Genomic DNA, 20,784 nt, shown 5'->3' on the forward strand with positions numbered 1-20,784 from the left:
CTATTCTCCCATGGAGACGATCGTAGAGATGCTGGATGTAGTCCTGTGGAACGGCTTGCCATGCCATTTCCACCTGGCGCCTCAGTTGGACCAGCGTTCGTGCTGGACGTGCAGACCGCGTGAGACGACGCTTCATCCAGTCCCAAACATGCTCAATGGGGGACAGATCCAGAGATCTTGCTGGCGAGGGTAGTTGACTTACACCTTCTAGAGCACGTTGGGTGGCACGGGATACATGCGGACGTGCATTGTCCTGTTGGAACAGCAAGTTCCCTTGCCGGTCTAGGAATAGTAGAACAATGGGTTCGATGACGGTTTGGATGTACCGTGCACTATTCAGTGTCCCCTCGACGATCACCAGTGGTGTACGGCCAGTGTAGGAGATCGCTCCCCACACCATGATGCCGGGTGTTGGCCCTGTGTGCCTCGGTCGTATGCAGTCCTGATTGTGGCGCTCACCTGCACGGCGCCAAACACGCATATGACTATCATTGGCACCAAGGCAGAAGCGACTCTCATCGCTGAAGACGACATGTCTCCATTCGTCCCTCCATTCACGCCTGTCGCGACACCACTGGAGGCGGGCTGCACAATGTTGGGGCGTGAGCGGAAGATGGCCTAACGGTGTGCGGGACCGTAGCCCAGCTTCATGGAGACGGTTGCGAATGGTCCTCGCCGATACCCCAGGAGCAACAGTGTCCCTAATTTGCTGGGAAGTGGCGGTGCGGTCCCCTACGGCACTGCGTAGGATCCAACGGTCTTGGCGTGCATCTGTGCGTCGCTGCGGTCCGGTCCCAGGTCGACGGGCACGTGCACCTTCCGCCGACCACTGGCGACAACATCGATGTACTGTGGAGACCTCACGCCTCACGTGTTGAGCAATTCGGCGGTACGTCCACCGGGCCTCCCGCATGCCCTCTATACACCCTCGCTCAAAGTCCGTCAACTGCACATACGGTTCACGTCCACGCTGTCGCGGCATGCTACCAGTGTTAAAGACTGCGATGGAGCTCCGTATGCCACGGCAAACTTGCTGACACTGACGGCGGCGGTGCACAAATGCTGCGCAGCTAGCGCCATTCGACGGCCAACACCGCGGTTCCTGGTGTGTCCGCTGTGCCGTGCGTGTGATCATTGCTTGTACAGCCCTCTCGCAGTGTCCGGAGCAAGTATGGTGGGTCTGACACACCGGTGTCAATGTGTTCTTTTTTCCATTTCCAGGAGTGTATTTGCAGCTATCTGAGGCTATTCACAAATGGCACAGTTTTGCATGGTAAGGTAACACCATTTCCAGTTTGTTACTGTATGTAGGAAGAGCATTTATTTCTTCTTAATAGATGAAGAGAACTGGTATCATTGGATTAAACATTTGAAATCACTCACAGGACTTAGCCACAACCATATAATGTCTAGGGATAACTGACCAGAATGAATCAAAACGAAATTAATGCACAAATATAACTGTGGGAATGGCAAATTCCCTTCTGAGATTAATAGGAAGTATCCAAACAAAGTGTAATTCACACTCAAAGGACGGCACTGACAAAACTTTTCTTAAACCAGTTGTTGAACACTTTTTTGCCGTCTGGGGCATTTACCAAGTTGAACAAAAAACCTTATAGAAAAACTCAGTCCACTTGTCAGTAGTGAATGTCAAATCAAACACCTTGAAGCCCTCTAATTTCCAAACTGTTATTTTATTGGGCTACCAGTTTCAGTATTATATTACGCCATCTTCAGGTCCTCTGACCAATGTGTAGAAAGATTCCAACCTTGGTTTCAGCCAAAGTAGGGGCCAACATTCAAAGATTGGTATCTGTAGATTTCTGATTGATACAGCAATCACTTCAAACATCATCTGATGACTGTTAAACTGTTAGTTGGTTGCATAAGCTTTAAATGTAAGTCAGTCATAGAATCCATACCACTTGTTTATGAACATATTCCCATCTGGACTACTCATGTCAGAGGCTGAGTTCACACTGAGTCCACTGTTTACAGCTACAACACAGCTGACTTCAGTGTACATCATACCAATCTACAGCACCCTCCTTACATCTATGATGGATTGACAAAATGCATTAACATTATTTTACAGTTCATATGTTTTATCATTTTGTTTGTTATTTTATACCTTCTAAAATCTTATGAACATAAAACCAAAATACTTATGCTCATAAAGCAAATAAGGTGGTTGTAATTAAAACCAGTGACTAATGTTTTACCATTATACATAGTGGTTATTGAAAATAGTTTAAAAAATACAAAACATGATTTTCAAATACCCCAGTTAATAACATTTTTATTAAAACCATGCTAAATATTAAGTACAGTTACTGTCTTTACTTGAATCTAAGCCGCACTTTTTTTCTGGTTTTTGTAATCCTAAAAATCACCTGCGGCTTAGAATCGAGTGCAAAGTCAGCGGAAGTTCTGAAATATGTTGGTAGGTGCCGCCACAATTAACTTCTACCGTCGAATATATGTAGTGCTACACAGGCATGCTTTGCAAGCACAAAGATAAATACTGGCGCCAAAACCTCTGCGTCAGTAAATAAATTTTAAAAAAGTTGGAAGACGAGTTTATTTTCTCCGCCCCGAAATTCGATCACTTTATTTTCATACATTATCCAATGAAATAAATACAAATTCTGTATTGTTAATCTTCGAATGTAGCAGCATTTCAATGTACTACAAAAATCTGACTGGCAAGAGTGTCTGCGATGTTTGTCAGTACGGCCAATTCTACGTTCTGAATTTTTTCCTGCCTGTGAGAAGAGATGGTCGGTAACGGGAACTTTTATGAATTGTGAATCACATGCAGTATTCTCTTCACCATAAGAATAATACGAATATAAACATTTTGCAATGTATTCTTTAGTGATTGCTGCTACATCATTTAAATCCTGCCTGCCTAATAAACTACGAAACTAGAGTGAGAACAGCAAACGTGGGAGTATACACATATCATGTCATGTTTATATTCGTATTATTCTTATGCCTAATAGAGATACAGTCAGAAATGAAGCATGGAATTGACTAGATTTTTAAATCTAAGATGATTCTAATTTCTGTGCAGAAAGTGATGAACTAAAGAGGCGTCTGCAAAGATTTTCAAACGGAGAAAAATTTTCGCAAAACTCTCGTTCAGAACATCTTCTATCATACGCAGTTTATTATTTGGTTCTTGTTGATCATTATCAAACCAAGCAGCAGAGTAAATAACAACAAATAGCAGTCTCTTGCCATTGTTTCGCAAAAGCAAACCATGCCGCGAGCGGCGACAGGTCGTAACACTCATTATCAGAATGCGACAAACAATGCATGACACAGTACAGTAATGCATTTTCAGCTTAGAGTGATGTAAACACATATAACAAAGAGAACGGCACTTATCAGATCAAAGAAAAATAAGGAATCAATTCAAACCAGACGAAGCACGTGAAAAACAAAGGGTACCCGTATAAATACGGACGGAGCGCCTGACGCATAGCAATGGCTGCCTGGTAAAGCTTAACTGCTAAGCTTACGGCTCGAACCAAACTACTGTAGCTGTATCGTCATTCATTCGACCTAAATTGTGTCTCATATTACTATGGACCAACTTTGTTTCGATTTGGAGGTGCAGCCTAAAACTTTTCTCTCCCCTTGAATTTCGAGTCTCAAATTTCAGGTGCGGCTTAGATTCGGTAAATTTTTTTTTCCTTTATTTCGAGTCTCATTTTTCAGGTGTGGCTTAGATTTGAGTGCGGCTTAGATTCGAGTAAATACGGTAAAGGAAAAGGAGCAGACAAGAATGGTGCTACAAGTTATAGTTCCAGCAGTAGTATGTAGAAAGGCCAGGAATGTTGCTGCTTCTAAATGTCGTCTCTTACGAGTTTCAGTAACAAATCCATTATAATGTATGCAGTTTCATGTTAAAACTAATAGACTGTCAACTAAATCATGTATTAATGTGGAAAATACATTACATTTGTCTCCAGATACTTTGTACTCATATGTGATCTAGGAGGAGTGTAATAATATTTAGGTCGTTATTGTCAGCTCAATGTAGCTGTTGGAATTGATGCTTAGTAGCCAAATCCCACATTATTACATGACAGAGATGACAGTTTATTTGTTGTAATGCCAAACTGTGTAAAATCTAATGGATTTATGTATGAAACTCATAGAAGAGGGTATTTTAAACCAGAAAAATTCCTGCCCTTTTGACATACAGCTGATGGTATGATGACTTATAACACCATTTTATCTGTTCAAATTCCTTTAACTGCACTTACTATGTAACACAGTTTCAATAAAATATTTATTACAGTATGTATTTGAGCAAGATGTTTGTATTTTTAAAATTATGTTTAGTTGTAAAATGTGCAGGAGTAACTGACACCATTGGCTAGTTCACTAAGTTACCACCACTGATAACTACAAAACGTTAGTCACTCGTTTTAGTTATAGATATCTTATTTGATTTATGTACATTTATTTATTTATTTATTCCATGTGATCTGATGGTACACAGTATGTTACAGATGTCCTGATATATTATATTGCAAAGATTGGTTAAGTTTACTTCACTCCATTGCTCAATGTTTTCAGTTTAACATAAATAGCAAGATTACTGTTCCAGGTATTCATTTATAGAGTAAAAACAATGACACAACAAATATGACTTCGCAGCTCTGCTAAATTTTATGTTGTCTTCGCTGGACTTTATACTTGTGGGAAGAGTGTTGAACAGTTGTTGGCCCATGTTGAAACCACAATTTTTACACAGTTGAGTGTTTGTACATAAAACATGCAGATTTGAGTTTTTCCTGGTGTTGTGTTTATGTATTTCATTATTTTTTATGCCTCTGGAGTCAGTTTGCACTATGTGGTTTCCAAAAAATTTTTAAATCTTGAGAATGTATAGGCAAGGCAGTATAAGGATTTTCAACTTTCTGAAGATGGGTTTGGAGGAGTCCCTAGGTTTGCTCCCAGTAATGATCCTCATTGCTCTCTTCTGGATTTTGAATGTGCTCAGGGCAGTTGGAGAATTTCCCCAGAATATTTTAGGTGGGCTTGTATGTAAGCATAGTATGAGCTTGTTAAAGTTTTCAGGCTAGCACATCATTTCAGTACACTCAATGCATAAGAGCCATTAATAATTTTGGCATTTACCTTTCCTGTATGTGTATTACATTTCAGGTTATCTTGAACCCACAGACCCAGGAATTCGAAAATGGTTTCAGTATCTATTGGCTGGTTATTTACAGTGACAAGTGGCTGAGAGGAATTTTCATTTTGTGTTGTGTGAAAGTTCATGGAAGCTGTCTGTTTGGTGTTGATAGTTAATCCGTTGATTTTAGCCCAGTTGCTGAGTTGTTCAGTGGCCAAATTCACTGCATTTTGCACAGCCTCTGTATTCTCCCCTGTGAGGATTACAGTTGTGTTATCAGCAAATATTATTGTTTTGTGTGAATCTACATTCAGGCTCAGGTCATTAAAATACAGGAGGAAAAGTAGAGGTCCCAATACTGAGCCCTGTGCTACACCTTGCTTTAGTTACATAAGTTTTTATGAAGTGTAAAATAATAAATCAAAAGATAAAACATACATACTATGATATACATATTGTCAAGCCATCATTCATGTAAGGAGGGTGCTGTAGATTGCTGTAATGAACACTGAAGCCAGTTGTGTTGCAATTGTAAACAGCAGACTCATTGTGAACGTAAACTCTCACATGAATAGCCCAGTTGGGACTAGGTGTATGTGCATGTGGTTTTAATGGTTTAACTTACATTTATTGGTATGTATTTTATGACTGGCTTACACTTAAAGCTTATCCAACTGTATCTTAATAAGGCATGCATGTTACCTTATTGTAACTGGTTTTTTACATTTATTTAGCACTGAAGATGGCTACACAGTGACCAAAATCTAGATATGCAATGAACATCATTTGTGACTAAATGCAGCGGCCGTTACTACTTGTTTGCATAACTGCTAAATGATGTGTATAAAACCATGAAAGAGTACTCTGCTAACCCCCTTACAGTGTGTGGCAGGCAGTATTACGTTTGTCAACAAGGCTTCATTTGCATTAAAATATTTGATGAAGATATCTGTGCCTTTGAAGCATCTTTCTAATATGTCTGTTGATTCACAGCAGTTCTTTCCCACTCTTCAAAGAAATGCTCAGCATATCCCACAGTCTGGAAAGATTTATAGGTTAATCAACAAAACAAAACTGTATTTCTAAAGCATACTAAATATTATTGTATAAGTGGATTAGCTGGCTCATGGATTAAATCCTACCAAACTAGGACAAAGTAGAAGGTCATATTGAATGACTCTGAGGGACACTCTGTGTCATATGGCTGGGGATCTATTGGCTGTGGTGTTCCTCAGGACTCTGTATTTGGTCCAATTCTCTTCCTCATCTTTATCAATGATCTTTTGTTGTGTACTAGCTTTAAAACCCATTTTATTCTCTTTGCTGATGACACCTCCATCCTCATCAACAAACCCCGCAAAAATAATCTTGAGGATTCCACCAGTATTGTCTTTAATTAAGTACTAAATTGGGTAGAAAATAATGGGTTATCACTAAATGTTAACTAGACCCAGGTTTTTCAGTTATAAGTAAGTAAGAAAGTGGAGTATCAGTTAAGCATTACATGTAATGGTAGGGAGTTTACTACAAGTTGAGTAATCCAAGTCCATAGGTGTACACATTGACAGCAATCTAAAATGATGTGAACATATTTTATAACTTCTCAAAAAACTCAGCTCAGCAACATTTGCAATTCACTGTCTGTGACTCAAACACCACAAAAACTGCTTATTTCCATGCACTATTGTTGTATGGCATAGTTTTCTGGGATAATTGGCCACTTTCCAAAAAAGTATTCATTTCCCAAAAAAAGAGTTATTTGGACAATGAGCAGAGTCTGACTAGACATTCTTGTAGAAACCTTTTTAGAAAATTAGGGATACTGACAACTTCATTTTAATATATCTACTCCCTGTTATGTTTCATTGGTAAAAATGAGCAACTATACAAAACCAATGATTCATACCATACCCACAATACCAGGACGAAGATGGACCTCCATTATGAATTTAAAAACCTTAGTATTGGGTAAAAAGGAGTCCATTACATGAGCTGCAAGGTGTTCAATGCTCTCTTGCCATCACTTAAATCACTTGTCCATGATCTTCCCAAATTTAAGCAACAGCTCAAATGGTATCTAATAGATAATTCCTTTTATTCAATTGCAGAATATTTTGATTGTGTTAACACTAATCAATTTTTTTCTTTTAAATAAATCTGATGTGCATTATGATAGTTGGAATCATTGTTAACATTACTATGTCTTTTATGTAGCTATTAAGATCTACCTATATTTTAACTATTTTAAATGTAATTTTGTCTATACCAATTAATGTGTGTATTTTGTCTTATACTTATCTCTCTTCTTGCTAGAGAGTTTTTATGTGTTCCTTTTGTATAGTTTGTAATAATCTGACATATTCTTCATCCATGTGAAAGTATTGCTGTATTAGATTTATGGAATCTAAATAAATAAATAAAACAATACTCTCGAATTTTATCCACAGGTACTCCATATCTTCCTACTCAGATAAGATAATTTGATGGTGATTACTCATGTAATCTGCAGTCTGTTTCCTGTCACAATTCTAAGCAGAAATATTATTCTAAATATATTAACATTCCTTTTAACACCTATTATCATTGATGCTACATTAGTAACAAACCTTCAAAACAAATTGTTTAAATACTTAGGTCTGAGACTGTGAATGAGCACATGAAACCTCTAGTAGGAGATGTGAATAGAAAGCTTGGATTTGTCATAGGTAATCAGGAAAAGTGCCATGTATGTGTTAAGCAAGCCATGTAAAAGACTAATATGGATTCCTTCTACTGATACTTCAGTGTCCAACCTCATTATAAAGTAAATCCTATGGAAGACATTGCAGGAACTCAGTGATGACTGGTGTGAGGAACTCAGTGATGCATTGCTTTGATTGTAATGTGTTGCAAATCTCAGATTTCATTTTAATAGGAAATTAAGTGAGAATTGTTGGAAGAAAGAAAACCTTGTTCTTGAGTAACCCTGTTCGCTAAATGTCAAGAACTCTTATTTGATGTAGACTGTGCAACAGATCTCCTGCCTCCCTTTTACATCTTCTGTAGAGACAATGATGAAAAAACAGAGTAAGGCACATGTGGAGGCATATGAGGTCCGTTTTCTGTCACTATATTCACAAAATTAACAGCACCAAGCATATCTAATACTGGTATGAAGTACTGTCTGACCTGCACTGTATTTTCTCATGAGCAGTACATTTGTAAATGTTGATAAAAAATCATACTGTACAACAGTGTAGACAAAAAAGTATTTTAGATAAAACTGTAAACAGTATTGAAAATTCATGATATTATTTCATAATATGACACTGCCGTTCTTTTATCCCGGTTATTGTTATTGTCTTCAGCCCAGCAACTGGCCTGATGCAGCTCTCCCTCTTACTTTATCCTGTGCAAGCCTCTTCATCTCCAAATAACTGCTGAGACCTACATTCTTCTGAACCTGCTTGCTTCATTTGTCTCTTGGTGTTGGGACCACTCCCATTCCTTATTTATGTAAATGGTATGCCCTCTAGTACTACGAGTAACTCTAAAATATTTCTGTTTGTGGTAGTAAATGATGTTGTGTGCAACACTGGCTCAGTTTCAAACAGTGCAGTTCATGACATAAGTTCATGGATTGTAGAAAGTAAACTAACACTAAATCACTGTGAGGCCCAGTTTTTACATTTTCTGACACATAATTAAAGAAAACCCAATATTTTAATTTCACAGTATGGGCATATGATTAGTGAAACTGAACAGTTCAAATTCGTAGGTGTTCACATAGACAGTAAACTGTTCAGGATCTTGTTCAAAGATTTAATGCTGCAATTTTTACAATTTGAACAGTATCTGAAGTAAATGATTGTTCGACATGAAAATTAGTCTGATTTGCTTATTTTCATTTGTTTACGTCATATGGTATTATATTTTGGGGTAACTCTTCCTATTCTAAAAGGGTATTTTTGGCTCAGAAATGGGCAGTTTGGTTAATAAGTGGTGTAGGTTCACAAACCTTTTGTGGCCCCTATTCACTTGTCTCAATGTACATATTCTTTACTGTCATTTCTTGTTAACAATATCAGCTTATTCCCAAGAATAAGCTTTCACTCAGTTAATACTCGGCAGAAATCCAACCTGCATTTATATCAGACTTCCTTAACTCTTGTGCAGAAAGGTGTGTGGTATACTGGTGCATTCATTTTCAATAAGCTACCACAAGAATTAAAAAATCTTAGCAGTAATCCACCTGCTTTCAAATCAAAACTGAAGAGTTTCCTCATGGGTCACTCCTTCTATTCTGTTGAGGCAGTCCTTAAAAAAATAAGCTAATTCTTATGTTATAGTGTTGACTGCATTTACTGAAACTTACAGCTTGACTTTCTTTGGGTTCACAAACATTTCATATTTATTTGTTATTATTTTTATATTGTAATTTCATATAATGACACATTCCATGACCTTTGAGATTTGCTCCTCAATTTGGTCCTGTGGAACTTGATGAGTAAGTAAATAAATAACTTAAATCTATGTTTGATGATAACAAATTTCTCTTCTTCAGAAAGTCTTTTTTCCATTGCCAACCTACATTTTATAGCCTCTCTATTTTGGCCATCATCAGTTATTTTACTTCCCACATGGGAAAACTCATGTACTGCATTCAGAAGTCACATCATGTACTGCATTTTGTTATTCCTTCCTAATCTACTCATAATCCTCTCAGCATAGCATGATTTAATTCAACTACATGCCCTTACCCTTGTTTGGCTTTTGTTGGCATTCATCTCATATCTTCTTTTCAAGACATTGTCCATTCCATTCAGCTGCTATTCCTAGTCCTTTGCTGTCTCTTACAGAATTACAGTGCCTACATCTACACCTATATCTATATATGTACATCACAAGATACCATACAGTGCATGGTGGAGGGTACCTGCACCTTTACTAGTCATTTTCTTTCCTGTTACAGTAAATAGTGCCATGGAAAAATGGCTATTAGTCTGCCTCTGTACAATCCCTAATTGCTCTTATGTTACCTTCATGGTGCTTACAAAAAATATATGTTGGCAGCAGCAGAATCATTCAGCAGTCAGCATAAAATGCCAGTTCTCTAAATTTTCTCAATAAAGTTCCTCCAAAAGAAACTCGCATTCCCTGCAAGGATTCCCATTTGAATTCCCAAAGTATCTCTGTAATACTTGTGTGTTGTTTGTACCTGCTGGAAACAAATCTAGCAGCCCACCTCTGAATTGCTTTGACATCTTCCTTTAATCTGACCTGGTGGGGCTCGCAAACAGTTGATAATGGGTCACACTAGTGTCCCATATGTGGTCTCGTTTATGGATGAGCCACACTTTTCCAAAATTCTTCCAATAAACTGAAACTGACCTTTCACCTTTCCTACTACAATCCTTACATACTCATTCCATTTCCTATCGCTTTGCAGTGCTATGTCTAGATATTTCATTGATATGGCTGTGTCAACCAGCACACTACTAATGCTGTATCTACTCATTATAGGTTGGTTTTTCCTATTTATTTGCATCAACTTACATTTTTCTACATTTAGAGCTAGTTGCCATTCAATACACCAATTAGAAATTTTGTTTAAGTCATGTTGTATACTCCTACAGCCACTCAACAACAATACCTTCCTGCACACCACTGCATCATCAGCAAACAGCTGCAAACTGCTGCTCACACCATTTGCCTGATCATTCTTTTACATGTAAAATAATAGCAGTCCTATCACACTTCCCTGGGGCACTCCAGACAATACCCTTGTATCTGATGAACACTCACTATTGAGTACAACATAATGGGTTCTTTGAGTCACTCCCATATCTAGAAACCCTTTCAATGTATTCATACCTTTGTTAACAATCTACTTTGGAACACTGTATCAAATGCTTTTTGGAAATCTAGGAATATGGAGTCCGACTGTTGTCCTTCATCAATAGTTCACAGGCTATCATGTGAGAAAACTGCAAGCAAAGTTTTACTTTACTGATGATTTCTGAAACCCTGCTGATTTGTGGATAAAAGCCTTTCTGTCCCAAGGAAATTTATTATACTTGTATTCAGAATGTTTTCAGAATTCTACACCAAACCAATGTTAAGGATATTGGACTGTAAGGTACATTCTTTGCCCTTCGTATATACAGGAGTCACCTGTGCTTTTGTCCTGTTGTTTGGGACCTGGCACTGGGTGAGAGATTTGTGATAAATGCAAGTTATTTAAGTGACCAATGCCATAGTGTATTCTTTGTAAAACCAATCAGTGATTCTGTCTGAACCTGGTGACTTATTTGCATTCAACTCTTTCTGTTGTTTTTCTACACTAGGGATGCTTATTTCTATCCCCTGTGTATGGTAATCAGTGCAATTCTCAAACAATAATATATCATCAGCAGACTTCAAAGTTGTATTTCTCCTCCCTGAGCTTTAATTTCTTCACCAAATTTGTCTTTAGTTTCATTTATTGCTTGCTCAGTACAAATTGAATATCATCAAGGGTAGGCTACAACCTTGTCTCAGTTGCTTCTGAACCATTGCTTCCTTTTCATGCCCATTATTTCCTATAACTGCCATCTGGTTTCTGTACAAGTTGTAAATAGCCTTTAGTTCCCTTTATTTTACCCCTGCTACATTGTTTTCGTATCCAGAGAGACAGGTGATATAGGAGTAAAAGAGAGAGAAAGCAGAAAATGAGGTTGAACACCAGAGACAATAAAGCAGTGGTATTTCAGAGTGATAGAAACTTGAATGAACGGAAAGTAAAACCTAGAACAGAAAGAAAGATAAAATGCAAGAAGTTTTACAACTTACTTTCTGCCCATCTGCTTTGCTCTCATATCCAATTTCAAGTCAATATAATTATAATAACCCATCTACTGTTTGATATATGCTTAGTCTGTTGAGCCATTATAGAGAGTTTATTCATTTACATATCTGTGTGTGTGTGTGTGTGTGTGTGTGTGTGTGTGTGTGAGAGAGAGAGAGAGAGAGAGAGAGAGAGAGAGAGACCCGGGGGGGGAGGGAGGGGGGGGGAGTGGGAGTGGGTATGGGAGTGATGGGAGTGGGAGTAGGAATGGGAATACGGCTGCAAATGCACTTGCATATAATTTGTCTTGGTATAACATCTTACCTCTTGATTATGTTTTCTTTCACTTTTAGATTTCTTGTATCAGAGACGAAGTGAGATTGTAGAATCTCCCTATTTCTCCAAATTTGCCAACTTCACACAAGATCTGGACAAAATTTATAAAGACTTGCTGAAAAATGATGCACTTACAAACATAAAAAAGTATTCTTACATAATTTATCAATTCCTGGAAGATAAATATTTTGCTCTGGTTCCATTTGGTAAGTTATTACCAGATTTTCTAAAGTGTTCCAAGAAATTTGATATGTGCTGTGTCTTTCATATTTCTTAATTTTTATTTATTATTGTTTGGTGGCAATGACTTTTCAGTGAGGGCTTAATGAAAGTTCCTGGCAGATTAATGCTGTATGCCAGAGCACGACTCTAACCTGAGACCTTTGCCTTTTGTGAATGACTGTAGGCAAGTGAAATATAATTTATTTTTAATGAAAATTTTCATATTGTTATGTTAACTGTTAAAAATTTTCATCATATAAAATTCAGAGAGACTGGTCTTTCCAAAAATATGTATATTAAATATGTCTATGTTTTCGGCTGAATATACTGTGACACATAACTAAACCATTGTAAATGACATAAAATATAATTATAATAATACTGCAAATACCACAAATTACTTCTTTACCAGGTTGTTGTTAATGTAAGTTGGTAAGCAGGTAGTTCAGGCTGTAATACAGTTGCAGCCAGTTGTCAGGATTGAATAAATGAAGAAAATAATAGGAATATCAGTGTTGGAGTGTAGTAAAAATAGGAGAATTGCTAAAAAATGCACCATAATCCAAAACTACAATGGACATATGTCCTCTGTAGTGAATAAGCATGAACAGTAATGAGCATCACCTACAAAATGTTCAAGTTAAGTATTCATTATGAAAGTACAATTTCCTGCTCTAAGACTTTTCTGATTTGCAAAACTCCTCATTTTGTTGTTGAGGAAAATGCAATGTAAAATTAAATACTTGAACTAATTTACTTTGTGACAGAGAGGAAGAATCTTACAACATCCTGAACTCATTCATTATTCTGAGAGAATCGCTTGCAAATTGTGTCAATCTGTGTCATTCCCCATAGATCTAATCTAAAACTTTCCTTACTACAAGGAGTTATTATACGTGTATTGTGACAGCTGTGTGAAAGGAGAAAAGTACTTCAGCATCAAGTGCTTCAATTTGAAAGCATTACATATAGAAAATTAAATTATATGGCATTGGAGCTTGCCATATACTGCTGGCCATCAACATAAGTTGTGAAATTATGTCTATGTGTTTGTTGATTGCTGACAATATAATGCTACTATGATTTTAGTATTTTTCTAGAAGTAGGTATGGGAGGAAAACTGATTTTACTCCTTTAAAATGTAACTGCATTAATCCTGAATATTGCTATTTTTCTGATCGTAGACTGCATTTTTTTTTCCTCAGTACAATAACAATGCAAATGATAAGACTTCATGCAGAGGTTAATATGTCTCTACTCCTTAACTGTTCAATATATTCGAAGATATTTATTTTGAAAGCATATGATAATCATGGATTACCATAGCTTGATTACTTGGTATGTACTTACAGATGGAAAGTTGTGCCTTCTTTTCAGGTAAAGAACTTAAACAAGTATTCACTGAAATTATAAATGAATTCAAGGAACTAAGGAAGCTTCAGTCCGTTAACTTTGTGATAGAGAAGACGAATGAACTAACTGAAAAGGTAAGTACATCTGCATAAACTTTATGCACTGTTTGTGGTGCACAGTTCACTATCATATATTATCACAAGATTTATTTTTTAGTATCAGTCTAATTTACAAGTTTATTCTAGTTTTATACATGCAGTTTCTAATTACTCCATAACCATCAGTTCACTCTCTTGTACTGTCATGTTTTGGGAGTACAGACTGTTTCTGAGTCAAAATAAAAGTATTTGAAGTGTCCTCTCAAATTCTTTTACTCTTTTATGATAAAGCTGCAGTAGAAATTCGTCAGGCTACTGGTAGGTTATTACTGATTTCACTACGCTGCAGTTGGCTAATAACCTCCTTGGAACCAATACCTAACTGAAAGGGACAATGTGAGATCTCCAAGTTCTAAATTTTAGTGATAAATTTGGTACCCATTGAGGAATAAATTCTGTTTTTGTGCTTTTGTTGTAGTAATTGTATTACTCATCATAGCAGCCACACTGTTTTCTGGAATATACAGAAATTTGGTTGCACTGGTATCTCTGTGAATCAAACTGTGCAAACATTTCCTTTGTTGAAACATGTGTATTGAATAATATAGGCCCTCTGCTGTTCCTGATCCACATAAATGGTATATGAGATGATATGAACAGCCCTCTCTAATTTTTTTCACACAATGCTGTCATTTACCACCTTGTAAAGTCATCCAATGATCAAAACCAATTGCAAAACGATTTAGACAAGATATCTTTATGGTGGAAAAAGTGACAATTTATTCTAAATAATGAAAAGGGTGAAGTCATTGACATGAGTGCTAAAAGAAATCTGCTAAATTTCAGTTACACCTCAGATCACACAAGTCTAAAGGCTGTATGTAAATTCAACTAAATACTTAGGGATTACAGCTAAAAATAACTTAAACTGGAATTACCATTTAGATAATATTGTAGAGAACCAAATAAAAGACTACAGTTTATTGGCAGAACTCTTTGAATGTGGAACAGGTATACTAAAGAGACTGCTTACACCATGCTTGTCTGCCATCTTCTAGAGTGTTGCTGTGCAGTGTGGGATCTGCTTCAGATGGAACTGATGGGGGACACTGAAAAAGTTCAACGAAGAGCACCTCATTTTCTATCTATTTTCTATCTATTTCAAAATAAGGGAGACAATGCAATGGACATAATGTGGGAATTGGGGTGGTAGTCATTAAGACAAAGGCATTTTTCAATTAGCAGGATCTTCAGAATGCAGCATTTGTGCACCGCCGCCGTCAGTGTCAGCCAGTTTGCCGTGGCATACGGAGCTCCATCGCAGTCTTTAACACTGGTAGCATGCCGCGACAGCATGGACGTGAACCGTATGTGCAGTTGACGGACTTTGAGCGAGGGCGTATAGTGGGCATGCGGGAGGCCGGGTGGACGTACCGCCAAATTGCTCAACACGTGGGGCGTGAGGTCTCCACAGTACATCGATGCTGTCGCCAGTGGTTGGCGGAAGGTGCACGTGCCCGTCGACCTGGGACCGGACCGCAGCGACGCACGGATGCACGCCAAGACCGTAGGATCCTACGTAGTGCCGTAGGGGACCGCACTGCCACTTCCCAGCAAATTAGGGACACTGTTGCTCCTGGGGTATCGGCGAGGACCATTCGAAACCGTCTCCATGAAGCTGGGCTACAGTCCTGCACACCGTTAGGCCGTCTTCCGCTCACGCCCCAACATCGTGCAGCCCGCCTCCAGTGGTGTCGCGACAGGCGTGAATGGAGGGACGAATGGAGACGTGTCGTCTTCAGCGATGAGAGTCGCTTCTGCCTTGGTGCCAATGATGGTCGTATGCGTGTTTGGCGCCGTGCAGGTGAGCACCACAATCAGGACTGCATACGACCGAGGCACACAGGGCCAACATCCGGCATCATGGTGTAGGGAGCGATCTCCTACACTGGCCGTACACCACTGGTGATCGTCGAGGGGACACTGAATAGTGCACGGTACATCCAAACCGTCATCGGACCCATCGTTCTACCATTCCTAGACCGGCAAGGGAACTTGCTGTTCCAACAGGACAATGCACGTCCGCATGTATCCCGTGCCACCCAACGTGCTCTAGAAGGTGTAAGTCAACTACCCTGGCCAGCAAGATCTCCGGATCTGTCCCCCATTGAGCATGTTTGGGACTGGATGAAGCGTCGTCTCACGCGGTCTGCACGTCCAGCACAAACGCTGGTCCAACTGAGGCACCAGGTGGAAATGGCATGGCAAGCCGTTCCACAGGACTACATCCAGCATCTCTACGATCGTCTCCATGGGAGAATAGCAGCCTGCATTGCTGCGAAAGGTGGATATACACTGTACTAGTGCCGACATTGTGCATGCTCTGTTGCCTGTGTCTATGTGCCTGTGGTTCTGTCAGTGTGATCATGTGATGTATCTGACCCCAGGAATGTGTCAATAAAGTTTCCCCTTCCTGGGACAATGAATTCACGGTGTTCTTATTTCAATTTCCAGGAGTGTATATAACGAAAGCTGAATCTGAGTTTTGGGGAGACTATGTTCCTACGTTGCATTTTGGTGATATTTTGTTATTTTTGAACCAAATTCCATGGGAATTAATCCAATCTATTAGTTTCTCTGAGGAGGAGCACCTAGAACAACGACAGATTTATTTTTCCTTTCATTAACGATAGCTATCTCGTCGAGGCCCCTACTTATAACAGATGCAAGCACCCTTTTGCCACATTTGTTAAGATGCATACCATGCCATGTAAAACAGTTTCTTTCATAATTGCTAACCTCTAACAACTTAACATTTGCAAAATTTGAACATAGGCTTTTTATTTTCAAATTAGTATGTCTAATTTCGTTGTTTACGCATGACCAGTCTGGTAAGTCATGTCGTAGTGGCAGCATCATTACAATTACATTGGTGAAATGCAGGATCCGCAGTACTGTGATCAATTTTTTAATGAAAGCACTAGCTTTGTTTCTGTAGTCGTTATTATCACCTCCTATAAGAACAAAACAATCATGTATTGTGAGATCAGAACATTCTTCGTTAACACTTGCAGTTACGTAATCAAAATCAGCTCCATGTTTTACAGTACTAAAAACATGCACACTATCATTTACATTGTTTATCAATAATTCTACCTATATGCTCTGCAAACCACTGTGAAGTGCATGGCAGAGGGAATGTCCTATTGTATGACATGTTATGGCTTCTCACCATTCCCATCACATTCAATGTGTGGGAGAATGTCTGCATAAATGCTTCTGTGCATGCTGCAATTATTCTGATTTTGTTTTCATGATTTCTACAAGAATGATATGTAGAGGACTGAAGAATGTGTATCATTTCTTCACTTAATACAAGTTCTTGTAACTTTCTAAGTAGTCTTTCTTGGGATAATTGGCATCTATCTTCGGGGGCCTGCCAACTGAAGGCTTTCAATCTTTCTATGACACTTTTGTGTAAGTCCAACAAACCTATGACCAGTCGCAATGCACTTCATTGTACTGGGTTGATAAAATAAAACTGGCCCAAATAATATTTACAATAAGACTGTTAGTTTCATTTGGTACATGTTCAACATGCTTGAGCAATATTCTAAGATGAGATGCACAAGGGATTTGTAAACGACCTTGTTTATACACAAGTTACTTTTTCCCAGTATCCTGCTACTGAACTAATTTTTACCACTTGATTACCTACAATTTTACATTCTTGAACATTTAAAGCAGTTTTCCAATCCTTGCGTCACTTTGAAATTTTATCCATATTTAAATGGGAATTTATGCAGCTTTTTCCAGATGGAGCTACATTATAGATAGCTACATCCTCTGCACTAAGTCTGAGATGAAAATCCATTCTCACAAAATCATAATAATTTGTGCATAGACATTTATGTAATCTTTTGTATAAAGTTCAGTTCAGTCAAATGTCTTTTTTTATAATATCCACAAACATTAGTTTATACATTTTTATGGAATTGAGTGATTGACAAATGTAATGCAGAAGGCTGCATTAGAGTGATACTTTAGAAACAGACACTACTGGTGAGCAAAATTTTTTGTCTTGCACTTTTAAATGTTATGTACTGTGCAGAGTTGTCCATGTGCTTATAAAAATTCAGTTTGCATTTTTTAAACTTACTTTTTATGTTGATAGTATCTCTCTGGTGACAACATTCTGTTACCTTATTCACTTTGTAGCTTTCTTGATTTCTCTTTGTATCTTTATGCCACAAATAAAATGCTTCTCGTTATGTGCTTATTTTTTAAACATTCTTTGATAATTTAGTACCTGCACATGCCATTTCAAATGTTAATTTATAGGTTTCCTTAGAAACATGAGAAAAATAACTCAATCATAGGGAAGACCCATTTAATCTGATATACTCACAATTTTTTCAGGTTATTTGGTTTTACAATTATTTTGATTTAGGCACAAAAATACAGAAGACTGTGATTTTGATACATTCAAAACTTACTGACATGACACAAACAGCACTACAGGCAGAAAATCGGTAAGTTTATTTCCTTCAATTATACCAGCATAATGAAATGAACCTTTCACAGCAAGAAAATAGTTCAGATGTTTTTGTGAGATTTTATATTTAAGATGGAACAGAAGGTAGCATAATTATGATTCTGCCACTTTACATACTCACCCAAATATCAATGTTATTAGCATTAAACTGTAAGTTAGAAAATATGGAGTATTTAAATTAGACACTCTTGTGGCCTAAAAATTGTAGTTTTTTCTTGGAATATTGCTGAACATTTACAAGATTCATGGTGATAATATGGTGCTGTAATTCCATATGTGCTTACAGTTGTTAGCATAAGGCACAACGTTTTCACCCCACAGTGCTATAGTATGCAAAGCTTTAAAGTTGGAAGTTTTCCTTTGGGATTCTGTGGTCACTAGTTGGAAGTCTCTTGGGCATGCAGCTGAATTGATTGGTCAGTGTCTGCTTGTGTCTGTATATGTGTGGATGGATATGTGTGTGTGTGTGAGTGTATACCCGTCCTTTTTTCCCCCTAAGGTAAGTCTTTCCGCTCCCGGGATTGGAATGACTCCTTACCCTCTCCCTTAAAACCCACTTCCTTTCGTCTTTCCCTCTCCTTCCGTCTTTCCTGATGAGGCAACAGTTTGTTGCGAAAGCTTGAATATTGTGTGTATGTATGTGTCTGTTTGTGTTTCTATCGACCTGCCAGCCGCTTTCGTATGGTAAGTCACATAATCTTTGTTTTTTTTTTTGTATATATATATATATATTTAAAAACAAAGATGATGTGACTTATGTGACTTACCACACGAAAGCACTGGCACGTCGATAGACACACAAATAAACACAACCATTTCCATTTCCAATGTGGAGAATTTTCAGCACTGGAGTCCATTGTGCAGAGTTTTTATCCTCCCCCCCCCCCCCCCCCCAACCCTCCACTCACCCTATGTATGGACCAAGCAATGTGCTGGCCATGGTGGTGGTGGTAGCTAGCTCTTGGTTGGGACTTGTGTGGTGGGGTTTTCAGTCAGCACTCCACCTTCACCATTCTTTGTATTCCATTTCCAATGTGGAGAATTTTCAGCACTGGAGTCCATTGTGCGAAATTTTTATCCTCATATATCATTTTTTTGTTGGTTTCAAGGCAATGTTCAGGAATGGCTGTCAGAGGTAGGTGTGACATTAGTGTTCCATGCACCTTTCTCTAACTGTGTGAATGGTTTGTGTAACAAATACTAACAAAGAGATAGAGGGGCTGGCCAGTACTTACCTCAGCTCAGTACAGCCGATAGATACACATAAAACAGAACTGAAAATTTACATTCCTAGCTTTCGGAACTTTGTTCCTTCATCAGGAAGGAGAGAGGGGAAAAAGGCAAGAAGGGAAAGTGGATTCAGTTACTCACAACCCAGGTTATGAAGCAACAGGGAAAGGTAAACAGGGAGGGTAGCAAGGATGGAGGCATGGTTGTCAGAGGGAAGCCAAAGATATTCTACTGTAAGTACTGTGCCAGCTTCAAACCAAAGAGGATGCATACAGAAGTAAAGAGGTATATAGTATAAAGATAAACACAACTATGTAGGATGAAAAGATGCGTGAATGGCTAAAGAGGAAAGGGAAAGAGGAGAAGACTGAAGAGTGAATGGGAGTGAGGTTGTTTAACGTAGGTTCAGTCCAGGGGGATGGCAGGATGAAAGGATGTGTTGGAGTGCAAGTTCCCATCTCCGCAGTTCAGAGGGACTGGTGTTGGGTGGGAGAAGCCAAATGGCACATACAGTGTAGCAGGTTCCTAGGTCCCTAGAATTATGCTGGAGGGCATGCTCTACTACTGGGTATTGGGCATCTCCTAGGTGGACAGTTCGTCTGTGTCCGTTCATGCGCTCAGCCAGTTTGGTTGTTGTCATGCCGATGTAAAAGGCTGTGCAGTGCAGGCATGTCAGTTGATAAATGACATGTGTAGTTTCACACGTAGCCCTGCCTTGAATTGTGTATGTTTTACCAGTAGCGGGGCTGGAGTAGGTGGTTGTGGGGGGATGCATGGGGCAGGTTTTGCAGCGGGGTCGGTTACAGGGGTAGGAACCGCTGGGTAGAGAAGGTAGTCTGGGAATATTGTAGGGTTTAACAAGGATGTTACGGAGGTTAGGGGGGCGACGAAAGGCGACTCTGGGTGGTGTGGGGAGAATTTTGTCAAGGAATGATCTCATTTCAGGGGTTGACTTGAGAAAGTCATATCCCTGGCGGAGTAATTTGTTGATGTTTTCGAGGCCAGGATAATATTGGGTGACAAGGGG

At 38.6% G+C, this 20,784-nt stretch overlaps 1 protein-coding gene across 1 annotated transcript in view; it reads left to right on the plus strand.

Annotated features, from left to right (window-relative positions):
- Positions 1-20,784, plus strand: part of LOC124555064 — a 704,233-nt gene that overhangs the window by 555,337 nt on the left and 128,112 nt on the right. The window contains exons 58-60 of the mRNA XM_047128850.1: positions 12,317-12,505; positions 13,899-14,008; positions 18,392-18,504. Coding sequence (XP_046984806.1) covers positions 12,317-12,505; positions 13,899-14,008; positions 18,392-18,504 — 412 coding nt within the window. The remainder of the gene's footprint in view (positions 1-12,316; positions 12,506-13,898; positions 14,009-18,391; positions 18,505-20,784) is intronic.

Source organism: Schistocerca americana, chromosome X, assembly GCF_021461395.2.
Source record: "Schistocerca americana isolate TAMUIC-IGC-003095 chromosome X, iqSchAmer2.1, whole genome shotgun sequence".
NCBI classification, from domain to species: Eukaryota; Metazoa; Arthropoda; class Insecta; order Orthoptera; family Acrididae; genus Schistocerca; species Schistocerca americana.